We start from the raw sequence: 16640 nt of genomic DNA on the forward strand, positions 1-16640 counted from the left end.
AGTCCATGGGGTTGCAAAGAGTTGAACATGACTGAGCGACTGAACTGAACTGATATGCATTCTTTGAGACTGACAAGAGATGACTGTTAGAATGATCCATAATTTTGTATTAGTGGCACTTCTTCATTGGTTTATTAACCTGGATAATAAAGAGTTAATTCAGGAGATGATTTCTTCTCCATACTGAAGTTAGTTCACCCCACCAAATGCCATGTGTCCTCACTAGGGCTCTGCTGGGACTGAGGCGTTGGTATGGGGGCAGCTCAGTCCTTTCTCTGGAGCCCTTTTCCATTTCTTCGATGGCATCATTGCTATGTCCCCAAACCATAAAGCAGCAAAATATTGGGAAAACCCCACTGGACAGCAAAGAGATGTGATTACATTTAGCACTCACATGTCTTCCCTTCAATTATCCACCACCAGAGGGTCATTTTATTGCACACTCCCTCAGGGGGATCTTTTGGATTGTAATAAGCATCTATTTTAGGTTGGGTTTAATGGGTTCTAGTCAGCCTTTTTTGTGATAATAATTAAGGTGATTGATTCGGGGGCTTCTAGAAATAATAGAGTGAAGGCAACATCATGTTCTAGTTATCAGATGTTTTAATTAATAATCCAAAGGGGAGAATTGAAGTAAAAGGGAAGTAAGGTTATTAAATAAACAGTCATGGTCTGTCCTTTGTGCCCACAGTGCCTTTCGTGCTGGGAGATTTGATTAGAATCGTGTTGTACATTCTTCTGTGCCCCTTGACTTCATTCTGTGTCTTAGGTGATCTGCAGAACTGTTTGTATTCCAAGAGTGAGAAGATGCTGGGATCCAGGGATTTGGGGGCCAGAGTCATCGTTCAGTCCTTTCCGGAGGAGCCCAGCCGGGTCCAGTTGAAGGGAGTGCAGTTCCGGGACTTGGGGCAAGCCTTCCGTGAGCACGTGAGCTCACTGGTGCTGATAGGAGCTATGAGAGGTGAGGAGGTCCAGGCATGCTGTCTCATCTTTCTTCTTCTATGTTCAAGGCTCTCCATGCAAGGGGGTCCTGGTAGGTGGTATGTGGGAACATGGGGGGTTCAGAGATGGCTAACTATACCGTAGATCTATGGCTCAAAGAGTCACTTGGAGAGCTTATTCAAATTCTTAGGTAGAGACCCTGTCTCAGACAAATTGTGATCCAAAGTGAGCCTAGAAAAACTGAATTTTAAACCTGATTCTGGAACAAGTAATCCAAGTTTCCCTTTGGGAAATGTTACTATAGTTACAGCAGATATGGAGGGAACCACACAGATCCATGTTTTGAATCCTGCTACTACAACGTACTGGGTTTGTAGCTACAGATAGATTGACATTAAATAGTATAAATTATCAGTCAAGGCTAGTGGAAAGCACTTTGGGAAGATGTCCTAACGCAGAGGAATCCCCTGCCTGGGAAAAGTGGGGAGAATGGCTGAGAACCAGGCTCTCTTCCTGGGGACAGAGAGCAGCCAGAGCGTGCACACCTTGGCCAGACCTGAAGAGACACGAGGGAAGCAGCAGACATCCAAGGCAGGTGGGGACAAGTAGATAAAAAGATCAGAATCAGAAAAGAAGAACATGACCAGATGTACTGGTAAAGGCTCTGAGATCAAAGTTGGAGGAGCGTAGGAGCATCTAGGGTGAAATTCCAATGCTAGAGTCTGATATATGGAGTTGAGAGATGGGTACAGATGCTGAGTGTTGAGGACAGCAGCCCCGTTGCATGGTTACGCTCCTCTGCCCTCAGCACCTCAACACCCGCACAGTCAAGCTCTCCCTTTCTTGGTAAGGTGGTGCTCCAGAAGTCAATGCCTGACAAAGCACATCAGGGCATACGGGAGGATCAGTGGGGCTTGAAAAGTGCTAGGATTACAACAGACATTGACAAGGTAATCCATGAGGTCACTGAAGGCAGGATCCTGGCTAGCAGCACTTTTTCTCATTTCAAATTATCTGCTTGCCAAGAATACCTCTCCTAATTTTCTAAGATCTCTTCCACCTTATTTATTTCTACACTCATTAGGGGCATGGGTCCCTCACATGGTTCTTTCCCAAGTACATTAGGATGATCAGAATCTTTGTACCCTTCTTTCTGGTTCTTCCGTCTCCTGGTGCTTATAATGCTGAGGAATATTTGATGTGGGTCAGTTCCAGTAGACGTGAGGGGAGCAGTCACATAGTGGTTATCAATTGAACATAATCAACAGCTCCCCATCAAAAATTTACTCAGTCTGCCTCCTCAACCTCTGCTTTAGAGTACCTGCACCTTTATTTATTTATATGTTTATTAGGTTTTATTTGAAAAAGGGTTCAGTGCTTGGACTTCCCTGGTGACTCAGATGGTGAAGAATCTGCCAGTAATGCAAGAGACCCTGGTTCGATCCCTGGGTTGGGAAGGTCTCCTGCAGAAGGGAATGGCTATCCACTCCAGTATTCTTGCCTTGAAAATTCTGTGGACAGAGGAGCCTGGGAGGCTACAGTCCATGGGGTTGCAAGTTGGACAGGATTGAGCAGCTAACACTTTCACTTTTACTTTTCAGTGCTTAACCAAAGTTTGAAATCCACTGAATTAATACATTATCTCCTGTAGGTCTCTGTTAAAATGCAAATGTGTTTCCTGGGAGGGGGAAACCCATTAACCCAGAGGTTAGAAACTTCTGGCACGCTTGCCAAAGAATCCTTTATTGTTTCATGCCCTACAGGCTCTCATGACCTGTGTGGCCAGCTGTCCTCAGTCACAGGAGTTAGAGGGTGTCAGAATCTTTGCTTGATGTTTCCTTTAGAGGTTTACCGTTCCCTGAACTCACCCACTATAGCTCTGTTAACACATTAGTCCTTACTGGTTGTTCAGATGTACCGTTGTATTCCGAGGGGCAAGCAGTGATGTTATGGTGGAGACCTGGTCAGGAAAACTCTGCAGCAGGCAGTGTTTCCTACATGAGTGGGTGTGGATGGGCTAACTTATTAGTGAGTGATGTGAAGGCATCTGGTACTGGGATCAAGGCGAATCTATAGACCCTGTGTCTATGGAGACATTGTAGTTGAGATTTTTCTAGAGAGTCCCAATTTAAAGGTCAAATTATTACATAAACCAAAGCCATTTTTCTAATACTTCAAACATTTGGTATCGATATAATTTCCCTCACTGTCTGGAAATAATACAAAGCTTCTTTTTCAGGATTTATAATTTTATTATACAAATAAAATATTTTAATTATTTTAATGTGAGTTTTCTCCATCAGACTCAAGATACACAAATGCAGAATTTACTTAGTTTTATTTATCTTTATACCTCTGGCACAAGACATAATTCCTGAAATATATAGTTGATACTCAGTAAATAGTTGTTCATTAATTGATTCAGTCCACATGTATCGATTTGGGAGGTCATAAAATATGTTCATGGAGCCAGTGTAATGATTTTCGTAAATGTCAGTTTCTCTTAGCACAGTAGAAGGTATTTCCCCTCCAGTTCCACAAACCACCGTATGCAAATGTGAGAGTTCTGGTCCTCAGACTGATCTCTAGCTTTGCTTACAATTTGGATAAATCAGGAATTTGGGATTAACAGATTCACATATGTGAAATAGATAAACAACAAGGACCTTTTGTATAGCACAAGGAACTGTGTTCAATATTTTGTAATAATCTGTAATGGAAAAGTTTATGAAAGGGAATATGTATATATACACATGCTGCTGCTACTGTTAAGTTGCTTCAGTCATGTCCGACTCTGTGTGACCCCATAATGGCAGCCCACCAGGCTCCCCCGTCCCTGGGATTCTCCAGGCAAGAACACTGGAGTGGGTTGCCATTTCCTTCTCCAGTGCATGAAAGTGAAAACTGAAAGTGAAGTCGCTCAGTCATGCCCAACTCTTAGCGACCCCATGGACTGCAGCCTACCAGGCTCCTCCGTCCATGGGATTTTCCAGGCAAGAGTACTGGAGTGGGTTGCCATCACCTTCTCCGATATGTATATACGCACATATACACACATATATATACATATATACACATATACACACATATATATACATATATATACACATATATATACATATATATGCACATATACACATATATATATACATATATACACGTATATATGTATAACTGAATTTGCTGTATGCATGAAATACTGTACATCAACTATACTTCAATTAAAAGGATAACTTCATAGCTCAAGATATAACGACTACCTCTCCTCATGCTGGATGCAGTTTTCAGAGGTCACAATTGGTCTGTAAGCCTTAGCTGTTTGTTTCTTGACCTGTTATCCACTACATTGTGATGAGAAGTGGAAGTGAAGTTGCTCAGTCATGTCCGACTCTTTGGGACCCCATGGATTGTAGCCCACCAGGCTTCTCTGTCCATGGGATTTTCCAGGCAAGAACACTGGAGTGGGTTGCCATTTCCTTCTCCAGGAGATCTTCCCGACCCAGGGATTGAACCCGGGTCTCCCACATGGTAGGCAGATGCTTTACTGGCTGAGCCACCAGGGCAGTCCAAAGAGTAGATACCAAAGATGGCGGCCACCAGGACATCTGCAGAGCCATACATTCCTCATGGTTGGCCATACTATCTCTTTCTCAGATGGTTTTCTTTTCTAACATGTGGCCCTTGGATTCCACTTTGGTTATCTTTGGTGTCTTTAAGATACATTGGTCTAAGCTGCCTGTTTTTTAAATTGCTGCTGCCAGCTCCTTATATCTTGAATTTTATTATTGTGTGGAAGAGTGTTCTTAGTTATATTCTAGCAGTATTTGGGGATGATCAATAGAATGTGAGGAACCTTTGAGATTCCCTACTGTTTACCTTCCTCTTTGTTGTTCAGGTTCCTATTTTCAGGGTTGCACAGTGTGGCGGTCCTTCAGCAGAGGCCTCAGTGTGTCCCAGACCTCAAGCCTGAAGGTAGACAGTAACGCGTTCTATGATATTTCAGGCCATGCACTGCTGGTGGGTAAGTGAAATGAGCTGGTTTAACTTTGACATTGTGGTGGAGGATGCATTATTTTTAAAAAAAAATTATTGTTCCTAGATTTGAATTTCCAATTTGTAAAAACTTTAGTCTCCGATCTTTAGAAATAGGCTGTAGTTTGAAATTCTAGTTGTAAATTCAGTCATCTTTAATTGGCTTACTAAGCTTTACCCATAGGAAATGGATTTTTATTTTTTATTTCTTTAAATTTATTTTAAAAATTTTATGGAGGTATAGTTGGCTTATAATGCTGGGTTAATTTCTGCTATACAGCAAAATGGTTCAGTTATGCACATATATACATATACATATATATATATTATTTTTTCATTTTCTTTTCTATTATGGTTTATCACAAGATATTGAGTATAGTTCTCTGTGCTCTATAGAAAGACCTTGTTTATCCATCCTCTGTATAATGGTTTGCATCTGCTAATCCCCAACTCCAAATCCTTCCTTCTCCCATCCCACTACCCCCCTGGCAACCGCAAGTCTGTTCTCCATGTCTGTAAGTCTGTCTCTCAGGAAACTGATTTTTAAAGATGGACATTTCAGTTCATGTTAATCAATATACAATAAATACAAAATTTACTGTCAGCAATTTTAACAATAATTCAAAGTCACATAAATATGTCTTTGTGCAGCCTCATGAAGTGTCAAACCTGGATGTTGAACAAGGAATTAAACATTTTTGAATCCTGTTCTTCACTCCTTCTGTGGCTTGTTGAAGAAGCCTATGTTTTAAGAATTTTCTAAATGGTCTCTGTATTGACATTTGTTTCCTAAAGTCCATTCCCTTTGTGATGCTTAGAGTTATCCTTAAAAATACCAGGCTGCATCATCTTAAAGCCCTTTAAGAATTTATTTCTTCTCTGGCTTAAAAAACTCCCTCAGTGACACTGTTTCTACTAACCTTGGTATACCTGTCTTGCTCTTTTTCTCTCCCTCTGTACTCTCACTACACTGACCTCTTTTAATTCTTTCAAAAGGCCACACTTTCTCCTGCCTCAGGACCTTTGCACAGCTCTTGCCTTCTGTTCATACCATTCATTCTTCTTCTATGATAGCCCTCCCCAACACTTCCAAATCAAGTCTGTCTGTTTAAACTCTTTTATCACCAATCATTACTTATTGATTTAAAATTATACATTATGTTTCTGATCATCTGATCAATGTCTGTTTTTCTATTAATACCAGATTTCATGCGAACATCATCTCCTTAGTACTTAACAGAACTTTTAAATAGTGCATTTGGAGATATATTTGTTGAAAGAAATAAATCTGTTAATGAACAAAAGGTCTCTGGTTTTATCAGAATAGTCAAATCAGAGGTTTTCACTGAAAGGAAAACTGTAACTGTACTTGTTAGCTAGTGTTTCCTATTTAAATTAATTCTGTGATATCATCAGTGGGAAAATGTGCATGTTTCATTTAGGAATGATCTGTTAAGATAAAAGCTGGAAAGGTTCTAACTGTGGGAGGGAAATAGTTTAGTGAGAAAATACGGATCATGTAAACTAACTCCCGGGCTTCCCTGGTAGCTCAGCTGGTAAAGAATATGCCTGCAAGGCAGGAGACCCCAGTTCAATTCCTGGGTCAGGAAGATTCCCTGAAGAAGGGTAGGCTACCCACTCCAGTATTCATGGGCTTCTCTGCTGGCTCAGACAGTAAAGAATCTGCCTGCAGTGTGGGAGATCTGGGTCCAATTCCTGGGTCAGGAAGATCCTCTGGAAAAGGATAAGCTACCCACTCCAGAATTCAAGGGCTTCCCTGGTGGCTTAGGCGGTAAAGAATCTGCCTGCAATGTGGGAGACCTGGATTTGATTCCTGGGTTGGGGAGATCATGGGGAGGAAGACATGGCAACCCACTGCAGTATTCCTGCTTGGAGAATCCCCCTGGACAGAGGAACCTGGTGGGCTATAGTCCATGGGATCCCAAAGAGTCAGACATGACTGAGTGTCTAAGCACAGCACAAACTAACACCAGCTCTAAAAGGCTAAGGGCTAAGGACAATAGAAGTTATCAGGTGCAAGACAGTCTGATTGGAAAAGGACAGGGCAGTCAGACTAACACATGGAAGGCTGGCTTTGCTTATTTTTACTTTTATTTCTGTAAGGGAAAAGTTTGTTGAAACCTGGTGCAGAAATTCAGGGAGGCACCATAACAATATTATTTTAGAGGGAAACAATTTTGTGGAATTGGTATTAACTAGGCAAGGAATGAAACCTGCAGGAGGAATTTGGCCTTGACTGCTTGGATATCGTGAGTGGAGGCTCTTTGATCTCTACTGTGTTGTAGGTGATAGAATTAGAATATCTGTCAGTGAATTTTAGATAAGTTACTCAACTCATGCAAAATAAGTTTGCAGGCTCAGATGCATGAAATGACATAGGAAACCCAGATATCTGAAGACCTAGAAGAAAGGGGATCTGTGGGGCTGCTCTGTATGGATGCTGCATGATTGACCGAGTCTCGGCAGAATCCATGTGTGTGTGCTAAGTTGCTTCAGTTGTGTCTGACTGTTTGTGACCCTATGGACCGTAGCCTGCCAAGCACCTCTGTCCATGGGATTCTTCAGGCAAGAATGTTGGAGCTGGTTGCCATTTCCTTCTCCAGGGGATCTTCCTGACCCAGGGATTGAACCTGCGTCTCTTAGTCTTTTGCATTGGCGAACGGTTTCTTTACCACTAGCGCCACTTGGGAAGCCTTTCTGTAGCGTGGCCCATGCCCTTTTATTCTGTTCTATTTCAAACCTCCGATCTGAGTGTGAGTGTCTCAGATCCTGTCTAGCCTGTTTATCCAGGACATTCCAGATCTTCCAGGGGAAGAGAGGAGCATGCAGATGGTTGGTGGCCAATTCAAAGAGCTCAGGGTGGGGCTGGACATAACAGGGGAGCGTGTGCCATTTAACTACAGAGACAGTCACTTAGATTCTTCTTAAGAAGTAAAACAATAGATCTATTTCTTTGTTCTTTGTATTTAAAATGAGCCTCTGATTTCTCTGATAGCTCAGTTGGTAAAGAATCCGCCGGCAGTGCAGAATATCCTGCTTTGATTCCTGGGTTGGGTTGATCCCCTGGAGAAGGGAAAGGCTGCCCACTCCAGTATTCTGGCCTGGAGAATTCCATGGACTACCGTTTATGGGATCGTAAAGAGTTGGACACGACAGAGTGACTTTCACTCACACTGATTCATGAAGTTCTAGAACTAAAAGGTTCACATAGTCTGTGTCTGTCTGATTCATAGATAAAAACACACGCACAAATTGAAGCAAGCCACACCAAAACAAGAAATAGTATTAAAGAAGCTCTCATTTTCCTGGGTGGCACAAAATGTGCTGAATTAACATCATCTTTTTGTTCTCAGGTACATCCCCCGAGATAAGGTATATCCCTTGGGAGGTTATTTCTGGAGGAGAAAAGGGTAAATATGTAAATAGGTTTTAAATTTATTACCATCTGTTTAAGTTGTCATACATTTTATAGACAGGGCTGCTGGCAGAATGTTAGATGTCTTAAATTTGTTGAACACACTAGATGTTTACAGCTGTCTATATAATATATGTATACGCATGATGAGAACTATAACATATATTAGTAGAAATAAGAATGTTGGGTTGAGTACGTATTAATGATGTTGGCGAATCCCCTTTTCTTAAATTAGACTGGTCAGAACAGGGGAACGTAATAAGAAACAATGTGATCATTCGTGTTTCTGGTGCTGAGGGACTCTCCAGTCCTGAAGTGGTGACACCGTCTGGTATCTACATCCGCCATCCCACCAATGTTATAGAGGTAAGAGCTTCAGATCCTCCAGGGAGATCGGAGCTGAGAGGCATAATGTTCACTCTGAAAATTATCCCGAGTGGCAGCATCAGTGTTGTGGGATAAATCACTTACTTGCTGCACATTGGTAATGGGAAACTACTTTATGATTTTTGATTAAACAATTTTAGGATAAATGTAATCATTTCCTCAGAATTCCCATTAACATTCTTTGAAGCAATGTCTTTATGAAGTGCAATGAAGTAAATATTGATTACTTTCTGGTCATAAAATATCTTCCTGAGTTATATGTGGTGGTCACTGAATTTGGCCTTGATTCTGATAATAATTATTAAAATCTTCATTATGCTGCTGTATTAATGAGTTCATACTATTGCCCTTTAAGAGTGTTTAAAACTGAGAGTCAGCAGAGTCGTGAGGTAAGTGAAAGCATGTCAGATTCCAGGATGAACAGAGTACAGTTGACTCTTGAACAACACGGGTTTGAACTGCATGAGTCCACTTATACTCAGATTTTTTTCCATAGTAAATTCTACACTCTCATATTATCCACAGTTAGTGTGGAACCATGGACACCGAGGAATCATGTATATGCAGGGCCGATTATAAATTTTACGTCAATTTTTGACTGCATAGAGGGTCGACACCTGCAATCTCTGCAGTGTTCAAAAGTCAGCTATACACTCTGTTGGCCTTGGTTTTTTTAAAAAATTCCATGATTTAGTACAACTTGACATTACTTTTTCTTGGTAAATTTCTATCTAAGCAGTTTAAGGAATTATTTTTTTCTGGTAGTTTAACCACAAATCTGTGAATGAGGAATGGTATCAGAGTAGTGTGAAGGCCATTTAGTTTCCCCTTTTCCAAAGGTTTTGCCCCATGGACTATCTATCAAAGGGTTATGGGCCTCACTCTTCAGGACATGGCTCTGAGTATCTACTGTGACAATTATGCCAAGTTTCTGAGGAATGGAGAGAATGAACATCTCTCTCTCTCTCTCTCTGATCATCTGTTTTTAATTACCTTCAGCTGAATAACCCCTAATAAAAGTCATGGTTATCTCTTCAACCCTCTGCCAGACTCTTAATTATGTTTATTCCAAGCACAGCACTTACACACTATTTTAGGTGCCTAATAGGGGCAGCTAATATGCCAGGGAGGAAAGGAGGCAGAACTGCATGGACTGAAGGAAACCCAGCTCTAGACACAGAGCAATGAGAGCAACATTTAACTTGTTGGCGAGCACGGGGCTTGTTGCATAGCCATCCCAGTAAACTTTGGGGACTTAAGAGCTCTGTTTTATATAGTTTCTTGGATCACAGAATCATGACTACTTTGAAATGCCTAGAAGAAAGGACACCCTCAGAGACGCCGAGGTCGTCTTCCTGCAGGAGACTAGAATGTATCTAAATCCACATTGAGTGTCAGGGGTGCTGCCTGCTTTGCTTCACTGGGTAGAGTCTTGTCTCTGGGGCAAGTGTCCTGACTACTAGTTGACTAGTAAGAAATGAGCTGACTAGCAGCCACTATGAGGATCAGTATGGATGTTCATTAAAAAACTGAAAATAGAGTTACAATATGATCTGGTGGTCCCACTCCTGAGCATGTTTCTGGAAAAAATGAAAACTCTAATTCGAAAAGAAACATGTACCTCAATGTTCACAGCAGCACTATTTGGAAAAAGTGAAAACTCTAATTCAAAAAGATACACTCACCTCAATGTTTATAGTAGCACTATTTATGATAGCCTAGGCACGGAACCAATTTAAGTGTCCACTGAATTGATAAGGAAGATGTGGGGTGTGTGTATATATATATATATATATATGAATTATTTAACCATAAAAGAATGAAATAATGCTATCTGTAAAAACATGGATGAACCTAGAGATTATCATACTAAGTGAAGTAAGATAAAGAAAGACAAATATCACATGATATCACTATCTGTGGGATCTAAAAAAAAAAAGGTACAAAAGACCTTATTTACAAAACAGAAATAGACTACAGATATAGAATACAAGCTTATAGTTACCAAGTGGGAAAGGGAGAGGTGGAATAGATTAGGAGTTTGGAATTAACAGATAAATGTTACTATTTATAACATAGGTAAATAACAAAGACCTACTATATAGCACAGGGAACTATATTCAATGTCGTGTAATAACCTGTAGTGGATACAAGTATGAAAAAGAATATATATATTTGTAATTGAATCACTTTTCTATATACTTAAACTAACACAAAACAAACAAGCAAAACAAAATGAAGCAAAAGAAATGAGCTGGCTATAGGTGTAGAGAACCAGAGGACCACATACGAGCTCCTAGGTCACCTGAGACTTTGCAGACTGACCTGTGTAACAGTGCACAGTCAGCAATGAATATATTGTTCCCCAAACAGGTTTTCTGATTCTTGTTAGATGCCTTCCCTTTCCATTCATTCACTTTCTTCCTCTTTACAAAGTTAAAAAACAATACAGTGCTTGCATTTGGAGAATGAGATTTTAGTTTAAGGTGGTAACATAAGTTCATTAAGTACATTCATTAGGTATATTCCTGACATTTTCGTCTTCAATGATCCAGAGAGATGTTATGGGGAGGGAGGTGGGAGGGGGGTTCATGTTTGGGAACGCATGTAAGAATTAAAGATTTTAAAATTAAAAAAAAAAAAAAAGAATAAAACTACAAAAAAAAAAAAAGAAAATGATACTAATGAAAAAAAAAATTCTGTTATAAAATGATCTTAAATTGGCTTGTTAACTTTTAGTCCCTATAGTTGCTCAATAAAAATTAATTGAATATAAGAAATGAATGGATGTAGGTATAATTCCATAATCAAAGAATGGGGGAAGAAAGAGGAAATTAAAGAATGGATCCCAAGATCCCTCAATCATTTTGATGACTGAAAAATAAGGTGTTTCATCTGTGTCAGCATTTAGATCCCGTGGAACTCATTTCTGATTGTTAAATTTTGCACAGTCCCCTCCAATTTTGCAGCTGTGCCCCTGGGGTTCTGCTGTGCTGTCTCTTTTGTGTTCTGTTGTCTGGAATGTGCCACAACCAAGGAACTGCGCATATGTGTCAGAACCTAAAAATTAGGAATGTCTCTTAGTGCCTGTGAAGGTCATTTCAGTCATTGGACAAATAGTAAGCTCGTGTTTATTGTATTTTAAGTGGATGATATGCATTAAAATGTATCTTAGAAATATATTTTTATTCCAAAGTGATAATCAGGAGGCTACAACAGTGATGGGGTGGTGCGTGAGGTGTAGTTTGTGAGGGGTGTGTGTGTGTGTGTGTGTGTTTGCAGTTTGGCACAATATTTTTTTTTAAGCTATGCGTTACTGTGAATCAATAGGATTTTTCTTTTTTAAAAAACTTTTAATTTTTAAATAATTTTAGACTTAAAAGTTGCATAAACAGAACCAAGAGTTCCTATGTGCCTTTTCCCCAGCTTCCCCCAGTGGTACATAACATAACCATTCAGTTCAGTTCAGTTCAGTTCAGTCGCCCAGTTGTGTCCAACTCTTTGCAACCCCATGAATTGCAGCACGCCAGGCCTCCCTGTCCATCACCAACTCCCGGAGTTCACTCAGATTCACATCCATCGAGTCAGTGATGCCATCCAGCCATCTCATCCTCTGTCGCCCCCTTCTCCTCCTGCCCCCAATCCCTCCCAGCATCAGAGTCTTTTCCAATGAGTCAACTCTTCGCATGAGGTGGCCAAAGTACTGGAGCTTCAGCTTTAGCATCATTCCTTCCAAAGAAATCCCAGGGCTTATCTCCTTCAGAATGGACTGGTTGGATCTCCTTGCAGTCCAAGGGACTCTCAAGAGTCTTCTCCAACACCACAGTTCAAAAGCATCAATTCTTTGGCGCTCAGCTTTCTTTACAGTCCAACTCTCACACCCATACATGACTGCCATAGGGCAATGGCACAACCAGGAAATCGGTGTCGGGGCTATATTATTATGTAAACAAAAGCCTTTAGATTTGAAGGTGACCTAATCCCAGTGGCTGGACAACCAATCCATAAAGCCTACATTATAGACATTGACCTTGAAATCTCTGGCCTAGCCTGGCAGGCAGGAAGAAATGGAGCTGATCCTTAATTAAGTCTCTGCAGTGATTTCTAGTTGTAAATTGTTCCTAGATCCAGAGACTAGGACCAAATGTTCTGCCCAGTGCATGGAATTCGCCTTGGCTCCCAGGCAGCCATCTTTACAGTTCACTCACCTTCAACTCTGCCCGGTATAAGGATATTTCAAGTGAGATATTCCTTTTTAGTTTTCATAGCTGCAAGTGGTTCACTTACCTCACTGCCCAGGCTGCCACTGAGCTAAATTTGGGGCAGTTTCTGTGAGAAGCAAAATCTTAGCCTTGTGCCCTTCTTGCTAGTGAGGGCTCAGTGTGGTAGTCCTGTTTGAGTGGCCAAGGAACTCGAGGTGTTCCTTTGTATACTCCTTAGATAGGTCTTGCCAGGCTTTCCAGCAAAGATCGGTGGTGGTTCTTCCATGCATAACCTGTAGCATTGGGAGCACTTCATTTCCAGTCTGTCTCCCTTCCACACTCCAGTGTCTTGCGTCTCCGACTCCTTTATGGGCATTTCTTGTTACCTGTCCAGAGGCTTCACCTTTCTCGTAGACTTAACCTAGTTTGACCTCAGGCTGGAAGGTTTTTGCTCTCCATCAGCGAGAGACTGTGCACTCTGAGTGCTCCAGAACATCCCATCTGTATGTGGGCTTTGGACATTTCCCATGACCAGACCCCTATTTAGAATAGCCAATGGAAAACCCCTAAAGACCAGTCCTTTGGAAGCATCCATTTGATTTGAAGGGAATTTGTTCTGGTTTGTGAATCAATTTTGTAAGGAATTCTGTGTTTAAAGGCTGATTTCAGCTCTCTAGCTCTCTCCACTCAATAGCTAATGTATATTTAAGAGCTGCCTGAAGGGTTGACTCACTTTTTTTTTTTTTTTAGTGACTACAGATGCACACCTCAAGGAGCTGGCATACTTGGGCAGTTAATTTCTCTCTGGAATTTCTCTTCCTTGAATGTCCATAATACATTGACTTCCGCAAAGAATTGATTTCCACACAAAATTCCTTGCTTGCCTTAAACCCTTCCCCACAAGCCGCTGGCTACCTGCATACATATGTGGTTTCTTCTCATGAATCGTTTGTAGCATACCCAATTGGAATGGAGAGTAAAAAAGGCTGGAAAGTAATGCCATCCGACTGTTTAAGTGCTTCTTTTATTAAAAAAAGTGAGCCTTACTGGCTAACAGAAGACCAAAGTTGCAAATATCCTGCCCAACTATAAATGTGCTTGGAAAGCATTTTTCTATGGTCACCCAGGTGCTCCAAAAATACTAATGACACCAGGGCAGATGATTTAACAAATCTATTCATTCTCTCAAAATACATGCCTGTCTAGCCAAGACAATGAATAAGGGTGAAGTCCTTGGAATATATTCTGGAAATACTTGAATCTTTCTCTTCCTGGTAGAGTCGTGGTAATGAATTAGCATCTCATCGGTAATGAAATAGAAGTGTACATTCAAGTTGAGACGATCATGTCTAACCTCTTGTGAACCTTTCTTGTTGTTTGTATACTTTTGCAGAAAAGGTAGGAGTTTCAGAAGCTCCCGTTATGTAACTCTCAGTTCTCATATACATGTGACCTTTCTAGTGACTCACGGGGCGGTAGAGAGAGACACAGCCACTCTGCACTGGCTGTGTGGAAGGTGGAGCTTCGTATGTGCTTTTCTGAGGAAGTTTCCTGTTGTGTAAACATAATGGAATCAACAGTCACATTGCTTGCTTGTGTTTCTTTGAGGGCGCTTTTATTTAGTGCTTCCACTGGGCGCTTGGATCTGTCAGCTTAGGAACAGGGATTCTTCCAAAGCTGAGGATCATAAGTGCATGTCTTATTTTCTAGCTGAGGGAAGAATTGCGATAACTGATTCAATTGTTAATAAGTGTTCTTTGGGGGAGTGTCTAATGGAAGATTTGATGGTTTAAAAAGATATAAATACCCTCCCAGTAAAAACTGTCAAAGTATTCTTGTTATAATTACCATGTTTTTATATTTAGATTGGTCTTTCCATCAAAATTTGGAGATAGGATACTGGAAAATGGGTATGGGTCATTTCAAGAACACAAACGGACAATTTTTTTTAACCATGCTAATATTAGCATGGGCTTCCCTGGTAACTCAGATGGCAAAGAATTTGCCTGCAATGCAGGAGACCCAGGTTTGATCCCTGGGTCAGGAAGATCCCCTAGAGAAGAGAATGGTTACCCACTCTAGTATTCTTTACTGGGGGAATTCCATGGACAGAGGAGTGTGGCAGGCTATAGTCCATGGGGTTGTGAAGAATCAGATGCAACTGAGTGACTTTGAGCAAGAGAGTATTTGGGGCCATAAGATTCTTTGGTTGTGAGAGGCTGTCTTCTATAAACTAGCATTCCTGATTTCTGCGCAATTAATGCTAGTAAAACCCCTCTCTTTCTGAGTTGTGACAACAGAAACTGTCTCCAGAAATTTCCACATGCTCCCTGGGGAACAATATCATCCCAGCTGACAAACACAGCTCCAGACTCTACCCAGCCCCCCAAGATAATTGGGGTCTTAAACATGGCCCAGGTCCCCTGAAGTCACATTAGCATCTTTAATAGTGATTCAGCTTCATATTCAATGACATCCAAAAGTCACTTTTGGCGTGTGGAAAGATATGTGGTTGGAATTTTAAGTGGCTTCAGGAAATGGAAGAAGTGCTCAGAATCCAAAAGAATGAAGTGCAGTGGAGAATGGGCATCTGGTGCACAAAAAAAGAAGGCGTTCTATGGCTGAGTGAAAGAGTCCTGGCTGGTGGGTTACAGATCCCCGGAGTGAGCGAGCCTTCAGCGCCCCCAGTGAGTGAGAGGCTGATATTCAGGAAACAGCACCCATGATTATGTCAGTAAGCCATGGCCCACCTACCAGGCTCAGCAGTGTTGTCTCCCTGCCAGGGCTCCCATCTCAGGGTCAGTTCTGGCCTTCACTCACAGTTCCGCAGAGGCCAGGAACCTCCAGGGGCTGGGACACTGGTTTCTCCTTTCGCATACGCCAGGAGTTGAGTATTGTTGGTTTTAAAACATCCTATTTCAGGGCTCCCTTTCCCCCTGGCACACAAGGTGTAGAGCTGAGACTGGGCAACTTGTTCCCTGGCTTTCCTTCTCTGGGTTCCCATGGGAGAGGACAGATGCCCACAAGTACATAGGATGTATCTAGCATCCTGATCTGTTGGCTGTTCATTCCTCCCACTAAAACAGAACAGCCCACGTAGTATTGACTATTGCCTGGGCTTAAGAGGTTGTAAAGTCAGTGGCTACAGGGATCAGCCTGATATCATAAAGAACTGAAGCAAGAAAGGTGGGGACTTTCCAGGTGGGGACTTCCCAGGTGTTCTTGTAGTAAAGAATCCACCTTCCAATGCAGGAGACATAAGAGACATGGGTTCAATCCCTGGGTTGGGAAGATCCCTTGGAGGAGGGCATGGAAACCCACTTCAGTGTTCTTGCCTGGAGAATCCCATGGACAGAGGAGCCTGGACAACTACAGCCCATAGGGTCTTAAACAGTAGGGCATGACTGAGTGACTTAGCACCACGCATGGCAAAGTCATCCATTGTCCAAGACAGCAGGCTCTTCTTAGCTCCAGCTGATCTATGGCTATCCCACAGGAATTGCACTCAAAAACTTTTTTTTTAAAGTGTCTGAGTTTTTATCTCAAGTCTCCTGGTTTTAAAATGGTGCAATAAAATGCACATTTTTGTAAACATTGGATATAAACAAGCAAAGTACCTCTGTGTCTAGTATTACACTCTT

At 41.5% G+C, this 16640-nt stretch overlaps 1 protein-coding gene across 1 annotated transcript in view; it reads left to right on the forward strand.

The window, feature by feature from the left end:
* Positions 1-16640, forward strand: part of PKHD1 (polycystic kidney and hepatic disease 1 (autosomal recessive)) — a 450125-nt gene that overhangs the window by 180966 nt on the left and 252519 nt on the right. Inside the window, exons 40-43 of the mRNA XM_018039183.1 lie at positions 770-961; positions 4838-4963; positions 8349-8405; positions 8646-8776. Of these exons, the coding sequence (XP_017894672.1) occupies positions 770-961; positions 4838-4963; positions 8349-8405; positions 8646-8776 (506 nt within the window). The remainder of the gene's footprint in view (positions 1-769; positions 962-4837; positions 4964-8348; positions 8406-8645; positions 8777-16640) is intronic.

Source organism: Capra hircus, chromosome 23 (assembly GCF_001704415.2).
Source record: "Capra hircus breed San Clemente chromosome 23, ASM170441v1, whole genome shotgun sequence".
In the NCBI taxonomy this organism is placed as follows: Eukaryota; Metazoa; Chordata; class Mammalia; order Artiodactyla; family Bovidae; genus Capra; species Capra hircus.